Here is a 12221-nt window from a genome sequence, read left to right on the forward strand (position 1 = left end):
GTATTTCCTTCCACCCCCTTATAAGAATTGCTCTTGTTGTTTCTACTCCCTGGTAGCCTGAATGACTCTGGCATGATAATGTTCATCCATGCTAATAACATTTTTTCCATATAAAAAGAAAGTCATTTTTACACAAAATGCATTTGAGTAACTGATTTAACTTTTATTTATTTATATATATTTATAGTTCACCTTTCTCACTGAAACAAGATGAATTACACAGTGTAAGTCAATACAATCAACATCTGAGATGTTTAAAGAACAATGCAGTAGGATATGCATTGAAAAGAAGCATAAATTCAAATACAGGAATACTGAGATGAAAAAATGCTGAATAAAACCGAAGTAATTTTACTTGCTATATTAAATAATGCAAAAACTACCCAGGAGAAGCATACATATATACATCAACTGACAGTACCCGGTAGTATAGTCTACAGTCCCTGAAGGACTTTGTATGTGATGGCCAAAACTTTGAACTAAGCCCAGTAACCCATGGGTAGCTAAGGGAGTGACTGCAGAATGGGAGTGATTGTATGCTCTGTCTAGCTCCTGACAGTAAACAAGCCCCAACATTCTGCACTGGCTGGAGTCTCTGAGTTGTCTTTGAAGGAGACCTATGTAGAATACATTACAGTAATCTAATCTCAGTGTTACCATGGCATGAATCCAGGTGGCCAGATCAGCCATGTCAAAGTATGCAGCCATCTTCCAGGCTAGCCTGAGTTGGGAGAAAACTTTTCCATCATGTCTGGGTTCAGTTTTAATTAGTTTGTTTTCAGCTATTTGACCACGCCTGTCAGGCAGCAACTCAGTACTTCTACTACATCACCACGAGATTTGGATAGCAGGACACATAGAGATTGAATAACATGGGAGATAAGATGATGTCTCATGGAACCATGCAAGATAATTCCTACATTGAAGATAGTTGGTCAGCTACGGCAACTTTTCAATGGGAAATGATTTAAACTAGTCCAAGACACATCCCATGATATCTACTTCAGAACACCTCAACAGGATGGCATCATCTACTGTATCAAAGGCAGATAGATCCAGGAGGAGCCAAAAGGAAGCATATCCTTTGTCTATATTCAAATAGCGGTTATCAGTTAAAGCCACCAGAGACATTTCCATCCCATATCCTGGCTTGAAAGCAGACCGAAACCAGAGTACAAGAGTTGTCTAAGAAGACCTAGAACTTGTCAGCTACTGTTCTGTCATTCACTTTGTCCAGAAAGGGCAGATTACTGAGCGATAGGTTGCCACATCATTTTTGGCGAGGGGCGTTTTTTTAAGTAGTGGGTAGATGACCACCTTGAGTGGCCAAGGGAAAGTCCCTTGAGTTATTTATTGATTTATGATAGACCTCAAGGACTCATTTAAGTGGCCTTTACAAGATTTTAGCAGGCAAGATAGGCAAGGATCGTGCACACACGTAGTGGCCTTCGTAAATGCCAAGATTCTGTCACTATCACTATAACTGGGTCAAAATGGTTCATACATGGTGTATGTGCACACTGTAAATCAGATTTCCAGAAACATTAAAAATATGAATGGTGGTCATTGCATTTATATTTATGTATATAACTATAACTTACAGTATCATTATGCAAGTATAGTAAAATCTTTGTTATCTCGAACTTAATTATCCAGAATGCTCTGTTAATCAGCACTGCCCAGAGGACAAGCTCCTCCCCCTCAGCCACCATGCTCTTTGTCTTTGGGCACCTGCATGCCCCACTTCTGCCTCTCCTGACAAACAGCTGTTCTGACAGTTGCCCCTTGCAGGTGCTTCCTTCCCTCTCAGTCTCTCTCATACTGTCAGATCCCAGGAAGCTGGCTCACTTGTCTGCCTGATTTGCTGTATGTGGCAGCTCTGTGGATCGAGGGAAGGGGAAGGGTCCTGCCAGGGCAATTCTAATGGGGTTTGGTCACTGAAGATGCCTCTGGTAGGGGGCAGGGCAAAGCAACTTAACTACCCAGCACATTCGATTAACCAGCTACATGCATTCCTTGTGCATATAGCCAGCTCTTCCCTTTTGTTATATAATGTTAAACTTTTAGTCCAGTAACAGTGTTCATCTTGTATTCTCTTAATTTATTTTTTTTTAAAAAAAAATAGGAGCAAGAATCGGAGTCCTCAAAATCCTCTGAATCAAAGCACGGCCTATATGAGCTCTCAACAGCTAATTTCAAAACGCATATTGCACAAGGTAATTACTTAATAATATAAATTCTGATACTTATTCTAGTAATTCTAGGACACGCACAAATCAATTGGGCACAGATCTAAGGACAACATTCAGATTCTATTTCTTCTGTGACTCATTGTATGGTCTTGGAAAGTTGCTGACACTCAGCCCAGGTAGGAATAGTTAATAGATTTTTATTAAAAGCATTAGCATCATAATAGGTAAAAGCCACAAACAGTTCTGTAAATATCTCCTGCTACAAGCTTAGGAGAAAAGGAAAATTTTCACCTAGTGCTTAAAGGATAGTAGGATAGGCATCAAATGACTGTCTTTGGGGAACTTGTTTCATATTTGGTAATAGTAACTTACTTGTCAGGGTTGTGCAAATCATGTAATAAAGACTAAAGCATTTTGGAAATGAAAGTTTTGAAATACAGAACTTAGATTTAACTTGCAATGATACAATACTTTGTGGAGTTGTTTGCTGGCATAGTGTGCCTTACATGTATTTTCTGGAAATGAAGATGCATAATGTTCTCCACCACATTCTGTTTACAAAGTACTACTACTGTACTTTTTGTTTCCAGATGTTACCGTGTATTTAAATAAAACAGCAATGAGATGCAAAAGAAATTCTGTCAGTGTATATATAGCTTTTAGAATGTTCAAAGTGCTTCTCATGCACTCCTAATAATCCTTACAACAACCGGATAAGATTGGTCACTATAATTATTCCAAAATTTGCACCCTAATACAGGGAAGGAGGCTGAAAACATAGTGGCTTGCCTAAAGCTTGCCTAAAGCCTGCAAGTAACAGATCTGCCTCTTGAAAATTAAATTGAAAAAGGGTAGATGTCCATCTGCAAAAAGACCAGATAATTGCTGCAGTGGTCTCAATCCTCTTTGTTTATCTATGCTTTTTTCTTTTAAAGGCAGTCACTTTATCAAGTTTTTTGCCCCATGGTGTGGCCACTGCAAGGCATTGGCTCCGTCTTGGGAACAGCTGGCTTTGTTCCTTGAAAACTCTGAGACTGTCAAGATTGGCAAGGTAGGTTTGATTGGCCAGGTAGCTATGTCTCGTTATACTGAGGAGAAATTATTTGCAAAAGCCCCATAAACCACACTTCACTTTGTTTAATTTGTGCTTTCTTTTGAATTTCCTGGTGCCTTGTGTGCTTAATAGAAGCAAACCCAAAAGTAACATACTGCTCTGCCGCTGGCAGCTGTGTGTCGCAAGGCAGCTGGAGCAGTGCACTTTACAAACTTTTACTCAGAAAGCGTTCTTCTTGGGTAAGTGTACTAGTTGTCAGTAGGAAGACAACGCTCACTGGGCCTTTCCGTTTTAAAAGAGGAGAAGGGGAAATGTTTTAATGACAACAGAGCTCTTCATTCTTTTCCATCTTCAGGCATGTGTGTAAGTCGTGACTTTGTTGTCTTTCTGATGAGAAAGTTTACTCTCTCACTCCGTGGTGCTCAACAACTGTACAACTGTGCTGTTAAAGTTCAAACAAAATCCTTGAGTTTAGATTAGCAGTGATCTTTTGCGGGGGAGGTGGGGGGACTGGACTACATGCTATGTTCAGACATGTGCAAGGAAGCCACAACATGAACGAGCCCTTGTCTCCGCCCTTAAACATCCAAGAACTGACCATTAGCTGTGACTCTTTTGCGAAGTTCTTTGATGAGGAAGTCTTGCAAATAAACTTTGATTTAGACACTGGCCACAATACAGCTGAGGCACTGGAAACCCCCAATACAGCATCCAGTCATTTTACGGATCACTTTGACCTCATAACTGCAATGGATGCTACAAAGGCCGCCACTTAGACCTGTACCTGTCTTGGATACTTAAAACATGTAAAGATCTCATCAGTGATCCATTGGAAAACAGGTGCCATCCGTCCATAGGATCTATCCCATTATATTTCTTTTTAATGGTTTCCTCTAACATTCCATATTTAAGTTCATACTTTTAAGTCTCTCCATAGGCTTGCCCTTTCATTGCATTCTGTTCTCCTCCTTGGTTACTGTATTTATCAGAGTGATCTTATGGAACCGCCATTCCCTTGTGTTATTTTTTTTTCCAGCTATATGCCTTCTCTCTCATGATAGCTTATTTATGGCACTCTTTCACTACATTTTAATTTATGTATGGTCTCTTCTTTGCCCTCCTTTAAGAAATTATTAAAAATTCACTTCTTTTCTCTTGAATTTCCCTAATGATATGGTCTGTTTTGATTATTTTCTTTATTATGTTAGTTGCTGTACAGGTTTTACTGCAGCTCCTTTTGCTTCCTCGTACAGCAAATACAAAATTCTCCCTTTCTTCCACATAACATTTTGTTTTGTTTCTGTTTTTTAAGATTGTGAATCTGCAGGAAGGGACCTATTTTATTCATGTCGGTGCCTAGGACATTGTTGTCACTTTTATAAATTAAAAATGATGATAGTCACTTTAATTTAATTTGATTTTGCAGTTGTGCCATTTTTAGGTGGTGGTAAAAATAAATAGTTCAGTTTTCCATCAGTGGAGAAAGGTATCCTTAATATTGGATGATGGCTCCTCGTTGCTTCGTGGGTAGAGCTTACACAAATAGTTTTTGGAAGGCTTCATCTGTTGTTTGGAAGCAGACCCCAGTCCATGCCTTAGCCACTTTGTGGCTGGACAGGCTTCCCCAGGTCACTCATAAGAAAAGAGAGAGCAGAAAATGCAGAAACACAAGAAGTCTTCCACCATCTCCTCCGTCACTTGCCTAATTGCAATGGCACTGGGGATGCAGAGAAAGAAATCTTCTCCTGTGGTCCGGAGTGGGGCAGTCAGCACTAGTGGGTAGCTCCTCCTCCGTCTCTTGCGCAGGGCCGGACAAACTTGCGATCCTCGGGGGAGGGGCTCCCAGGATGACTCAGTTTTTCCGGCCCTGCTCAGCAGAGCGGACGCAATTTCGGAGCTCTTAGAGAGCGGCGATCTTCAATCAAATCTTCAGGCGCTGACTCGCTGGGGAAAGGAAGGACCTGTTCCTCCACCCCGCCCCCCCCCACTCCCGATTGAGTGTTCTTTGCGAGGCAAGGGAGCTGCGGAGGCGAGTCGCACAACCGACGATCCTAGCCAGCTAGGACCCGGTTGCTGCAGAGGAGGCACGGAAAAGCGGCGGGAAACTCGGCGGCCGCAGAGCTGGCAGGAAGCTTAAGGGCTCCAAAACAGCAGAAGCCTCCGAGAGCGCGCCAAAAACAGTGAGTGTGATACAACCCCGCAGAGGGGCCTTCGCTCTCCGTGGAGCGGGGGGGGGGGAGAACGAGCCTGGGCCCCGTTTGGGAGCGCAGAGAGCAAAAGCGGCCTTAGACGCCTCAGGAGGAGGGGGAGGGGGAAGCAGCCTCTTACTACACCTTCCTCTCTGGGTTTTGTGGCTCCGTTTTTGGGGTGGTTAAGGAAACTCTTCCTAATGCAATACCCCGTGTATTTCCCCCATTAAACACTGTGAGTTTGGGAAATTGTGCTTCTATTGGGGTAATGCCTGCCCACGTTTGCTCCAATGGAAAAAGACTGTTTCAGACAAATGGGTACTGGAGACGGTCTCCAGGGGCTACTCATTGGAGTTCGAAAAAATCCCAAAGAGACGCTTCATTCCAATGGCTCGGAACAGCTCCCGGCTGAAACATCTTCAACTCATGGAGGCGATCAAGCACCTGTTGCAAATCAGGGCTATAGAGCCAGTGCCCAAACACTCCAACAAGTTAGGGGTGTACTCGATCTTCTTCACTGTACCGAAGAAGAACGGGGAGGTCAGGGCCATTCTGGACCTCAAGTGGCTAAATCTCCACATCAGGTCCAGGAAATTCAAGATGGAGACAATGAAATCAACTACGGAAGCCATTCAACCTGGGGACTTTTTGGCCTCCATAGATCTATCGGAGGCCTATCTACACATCCCCATACGCCCAGCGCACAGGAAATATCTGCGTTTCGCCTACAACGGACGCCACTACCAATACAGAGCCCTCCCCTTCGGCCTGAAGTCCGCCCCGAGGGTCTTCACCAAAGTCCTGGTTGCGCTGGTGGCTTTCCTCAGGATCCAGGGGGTGGCGCTGTCGCCCTACCTGGACGACATCCTGATAAAGGCACCCTCCCTGCGATCTGCACAGACTGCAGTGTCTCTGACCATACAATGCCTGGAGAGCCATGGTTTCATTGTCAACAGACAAAAGAGCATGCTGGCCCCAGCACAGAGAATTGTGCACCTGGGAGTGATTGTGGACACAGTACTGGACAAAGCCTTTGTGTCTCTGGAGAGACAGCACAAAATCAGGGAGCTGATACAGGACATACAACTGACAAGGGTGGTGGAGGTCATGCTTTTGGCCAAGCTGCAAGGCATGATGGTATCCTGCCAGGATACGCTCCAATGGGCCAGGTTCCATACCCGACCTCTTCTGAGATTCCTGCAGCCATACCAGCGGGTCATCACCCACAAGTGGCACAAACTGGTGGAGATTCCCGAGGCGCTGCACAGGGAGCTGCGCTGGTGGCTGGTTCCCAACAGATTCGGGGAGGGGTCCCCGCTCAGGGAGCCAATCCGGCTTACGGTGACGACCGATGCCAGTCTGTTAGGATGGGGAGCACACATGAGGGACAGGATAACTCAAGGGGAATGGCTCCTGGAAGAACAGAAAGCCAGCATAAACCTGCTAGAGCTCAGGGCCATCAAGAACGGGCTCTTGGAGTTCAGGGATGCCCTCCAAGGGAATCACGTCATGATACACACAGACAACATGACGGCAAAGGCTTACATAAACCGACAAGGAGGCACAAGATCCAGGCAACTGAGCAAAGAAGCGGAGGAAATCTTCCTCTGGGCAGAAAAGAACTTGAAATCAATAAGGGCAAGCCATATAGCAGGACAACAGAACACCTTGGCGGATTGGCTGAGTCGGAACAAAGTGGACCACTCGGAATGGACACTGAACAAACACATCTTTCAGGAGTTGTGCATAAGATTCGGCACCCCAGAGGTGGATCTCTTTGCCTCTCTGAAGAACAGGCAGGTCCCCAAGTTCTTCTCAAGGTACAGGGAACCGGAGGCGTTGGGGGTAGACGCACTGAGCCAGGAGTGGCCGCGCCAACTACTGTACGCATTTCCCCCAACGAAGATCATCCACAGAGTCATACAGAGGATCATAGATCAGAGGGCGGATGTGGTCCTAATCGCGCCATTTTGGCCCAGAAGGCCCTGGTTCCAAGATCTCAAGAGGCTGTCTCACCCGAACCCGTGGACCCTTCCATGCCAGGAGGATCTACTAGTACAAGGGGAAATTCTACATCCGAACCCGGGTTCTCTGAGGTTGACGGCTTGGCGGTTGAGCGTGAACAGCTCAAGGAACTAGGATATCCGGAGAAGGTGGTGGAGACGATGCTCGCCTCGCGGAAAGGCTCGACCAACAAGAGCTACAATAGAACGTGGCAGCGTTTCTCCCAATGGTGCATGGGGAAAGGTCGGGATCCCATGTCGGCATCGGTGACGCAGATCCTTGTTTTTCTACAGGATGGTCTAGACAAAGGTCTCAGCACCAGTACGCTCAAAAGACAGGTGGCGGCGATCTCTGCGATCAGGGGATCTCAGTCAGGGGCATCGCTCGCTTCGCATCCTCATATTAAGAGGTTCCTGAGAGGAACAACGCTACTGAATCCACCCCAAGTGCATCGTTTTCCTACGTGGAACTTGAACCTAGTCCTGAAGGCCCTTACCAGGGAGCCATTTGAACCGATGGCGACTTGTTCCCTCAAAAATCTGACTCTAAAGACAATCTTCCTAGTGGGCCTGACTTCGGCCAGGAGGGTTTCAGAATTAGGTGCACTGTCTATAAGTAAGGAATTGTGCATTTTCCACCAGGATAAAGTAGTGCTTCGAACAGACCCTGCGTTTATCCCCAAGGTCAACACGCCATTTCATAGGGGGGAAGACATCATCCTGCCTTCCTTCTGTGCTAACCCCAAACATGAGAAGGAAAGGGAATGGCACACGCTAGATGTGCGTAGGGCCCTAAGTTTCTACATAGATAGGACCAGTCATGTAAGGAAAGTGGAGTGCATGTTCGTATCCTTCAGGAATAGCTCCCTGGGGAAGAAAGTCTCTCTGTCCACACTAAGCAGATGGATTAGGGAGTGCATTGTGCTAGCTTACAGATCCAGGAATGTTTCTCCCCCGGCAGGGATTACGGCTCATTCCCTCAGAGGGGCAGCCACCTCAGCAGCCTATAGGTCATTCCCATCCCTGGAAAGGATATGCAAGGCGGCCACGTGGAGGTCGGTTCACACCTTCACAAAACACTATAGGATAGATAGGATGTCTTCCTCCGAGGCTGCCTTCGGCAGGAGAGTGCTACAGCACGTCCTGGATTCCTAGAACACCCACCCAGGGGCACACTGCTAGGAGTATATCCCACTAGTGCTGACTGCCCCACTCCGGACCACAGGAGAACGGAAGATTTTTATACACTTACCGTGAATCTTCCTTTCTTAGTGGTCCAGGAGTGGGGCAGTCAGACCCCGCCCATTACAAATATAGAAATAACTAAATAAATAAATAAGGGGGACAGACAGATATATATGAAGGACTAGTAATCAGAAAATACAGAAATAGTGTCTATGGTTAATACTAAGGGAACAGGACACCGGCAAGGTCCATGGATCCTGGAGAGTTCCTGGAGTTCACCCGGAATTTGACAGTTGGATTGAATGTTTTAATTGACTGTTGTTGTTAGTTATGATCCAGAACAGGAATGAGCTGGACTGAGTCTTCAAGGGGTTTATACGGGCTTGGAAAGGAACTGAGTCATCCTGGGAGCCCCTCCCCCGAGGATCGCAAGTTTGTCCGGCCCTGCGCAAGAGACGGAGGAGGAGCTACCCACTAGTGCTGACTGCCCCACTCCTGGACCACTAAGAAAGGAAGATTCACGGTAAGTGTATAAAAATCTTCCGTTCTCACACTCAGAGCACCCAACTTTGCTAGGAGCTGAGCCACAGCTCATCTAGTCAAAGTCAGCTGTAGCCAGATGGATGAAGGCCTACGTCTTCCTGACCTATGGGTTCCAACATCTGCTGGCACCTTCAGAAGTCACTGCCCATTCCACTCTGGTGGCAGCTTCCCAAGCAACCCTCTCCACCAGTGCTCTCATGGAAGAAATCTGTAGGGTGATTGCATGGACTTCAGTCTCAACCTTTTACAGTCTAAATATGTTTGCCTCCGCTGCAGCAGATTTCCGCAGAAGAGTTCTTCATCTGGTCCTTCTCTATTGATTCCTTCCTCTCTTGCCTAGGATCCTTCAGCTTTGGACATACTGTGAGGGTTTATTCTCATCAGTGGATTGGAAGGTATCCTTCCCTGCCCTTGTAGGAGGTGGCAGAATCAGCTGGGAGAGCACCTTTTTTCCTAATGGGATGAAGACATTTTGTCGCAGATGCCATTTATTAGCAGTTTCTGCATAAAGGTGGATGTCTCTTCCTTGGAAAGCTTGACAAGATAAGAACTGGAGTCCACATCCAAATGGCAGAAGAAGCCCTGCAGAATTCAATTAGATCTGCTGGTGGAACAAGAAGGCATAACTCAATATTAAGGATACCTTCCAGTATGCTGATGAGAAGAAACCTCATAGTGTGTCCAGTATTTCATTCCATGACTGTAGCAAATTTGAAACAAAGTTTATTGTAGTCTCTTATTTTGCATTTGTAAATTATTTCAATTATCCTGTAATTTAGGTGGACTGCACACAGAATTCTGAAATCTGCTCCTCATACCAAGTGCGTGGCTATCCAACCCTCCTTTGGTTCAGAGATGGAGAAAAGGTGAGAGGGTATCATGATCTGTTACTATTCATGAGATTAGAATGTTCTCATCCTTTATGTAGCAGATTTGTCTAGATTGCCTTTAATCCTATCGTAAGATTCCTGATTCTGTCTCTCTGTCTATAATGACAGAAACCCTAAGATCTGGAATTAAGTGAATCATGATAATGAAAGGATGCTATCACTTAGTTATAAGTACTCTGCAACAGCTGTTTTGCTTCATTGTTTTTGTACAAGGAAACTTGAGGAAACATTTTCTGATTTAATAATTTATATGACTTGTCTGTAGGCTGACCAGTACAAAGGCAAGAGAGACCTGGATTCCTTGAAAGAATATGTGGCTTCCCAGTTGAAAACCCTCGAAGAAAATTCAGGTGATGCTAAGCCTACCGAAGCTCCACCACCACCACCACCACCTAGAGAAATAATTCCTGAGGGAGAGGTGAGATCAAAGTTGCTATTTAAATAAGTTTCTTATAGTAAAAATTATTCTCATGGATTTGGCACCATAGCTCTAACACGATGATGGCTAAAATCCTAAGTGTAATATTCTTGTCAGAATTTGCAAGAATCTAACAAAGAAGTTGGCTTTGGGCATTCCTTTGCAGCAGTCAGTAGAAGAATGAATTAATGTTTTGTTTTCATGCTATCCTTCAGATACCTTTCTGAACAAAATTATTCCCACTTGTTCATCCTTTTGTGAAAAAAGGAGCTATTTAGATAATTAAAGACATGATGTTCACTTCCTGTCATGTGGTATAGTCATTTCCTGCTGCCTCTTCCTCAGTAATGATCCTTATGACATCACTGTTATGTTGCCAGGGCAAACATTAAGTCACACAGTAGTCTGTCTTGAATGATGTTACAGCATGGAGTTAGAGAACAAATGGATAGGAAAGAAGGGATTACCATAAACCAGAAGGTGCTAAAGGATGAAGATATGTGTAGAGGCAGAGAACCAAACTACCTAATTCTATTCATTCAGGCTGCATCATTCATATGCTAGATTTTCAAAGATGGCAGTGATGAATTAGCATTTTTGGTTAGAGTTTTGTCTATCTTTGGGATTCAACTCCTGTTCACATCTGATCTTCCTTTCACCTTGAGATCATGTGATCTTAAATTGCCATTCTGCATGTGCTAAAAGGGTGCAAAGGATTTTTTTTAATTTGCTATTTGAGTGCGGGGGGAGGGGGAGTGGCAGTCATCTGCTGTGAACGCATCTCCTCTCTCCATAACTCCCTAGTGATCAGAACCAGTCAGCTCTTCAGAATGGGAGATCTTCTGAGTTGGTGCACTGTTAGTCTAGTATATGGAAGGTTTGGGTTTGGGAAATAATTGTCCAGTTACAGCCATAGAGTATAAAATTGTGGCCCTATAATGTAGGGCCAATCATATACTTTCCCCCTTCTAAATGTTTCATTTTATCTTGCTTTAGTAATATAAGCTGAATGTAATGGGTGGCAAGTTTTACTATGGAATATTTGGCTGAATTGTTGCTAAAAAGTCAGTGTAACTGGAGTATGCTCAGGGAGTTCGGGTTAGTGATAAATGGAGAGAAATCTTTCCAAAAAAGTTGTCATGAAAAAGAGTCAATTTTAGAAGTGATCCACCTTTGATAGGATTTTACCAGTATATGTAGTTAAAATAATGGTGGATGTTAGTTCTGGTAACTGGGTCAGCTAGGGATAAATTCCACATCCCCTTTGTAGAACAGAGGTGCCTATCAGCATGATTCTGCTACAATTATCATTAGAAAGGGTCTTTCAGAAGGAGATAGGTTTGAATATTAGCTGGATTGCATTTTATGTCTCCACATTTAGGGTCTTTCCTGCACAGGGCTTTTACATTGGTTCTGGCCTCATACTGCATTAATTTCTCCACAGAGTTCTGCACACACAGTCAAAATACCCCCACTCAATTCTCCAAACTGCTTCCCTGACTTTTTGGTGTTCTGTGCAGAAAAAAGCTTCATCTGCTGCAAAATCGATTTCCCCCCCAGCTTTTTTGAAGTGCAGAATGCTTTCTTCGGTGTGAGGCCTGGCCCTGGCCCTATCTTTTGCCCTCCCCTGTATTCCCCTGCATCCTGATTGGTTGTACAGCAACTAATCCAGTTTTTTTCCTGATTTTTTAACAAAAAGCTTTAACTAGTAACATTGCAAGGTTGGTGCCTTAAAGAAAAAAAAACT

The 12221-nt window shown here is 44.5% G+C and overlaps 1 protein-coding gene across 1 annotated transcript in view; it reads left to right on the top strand.

Annotated features, from left to right (window-relative positions):
- Positions 1–12221, top strand: part of TXNDC5 (thioredoxin domain containing 5) — a 41431-nt gene that overhangs the window by 21433 nt on the left and 7777 nt on the right. The window contains exons 4-7 of the mRNA XM_054985500.1: positions 2126–2216; positions 3128–3243; positions 9946–10032; positions 10322–10474. Of these exons, the coding sequence (XP_054841475.1) occupies positions 2126–2216; positions 3128–3243; positions 9946–10032; positions 10322–10474 (447 nt within the window). The remainder of the gene's footprint in view (positions 1–2125; positions 2217–3127; positions 3244–9945; positions 10033–10321; positions 10475–12221) is intronic.

The sequence above is a fragment of the Eublepharis macularius genome, chromosome 7 (genome assembly GCF_028583425.1).
Source record: "Eublepharis macularius isolate TG4126 chromosome 7, MPM_Emac_v1.0, whole genome shotgun sequence".
Classification (NCBI taxonomy): domain Eukaryota; kingdom Metazoa; phylum Chordata; class Lepidosauria; order Squamata; family Eublepharidae; genus Eublepharis; species Eublepharis macularius.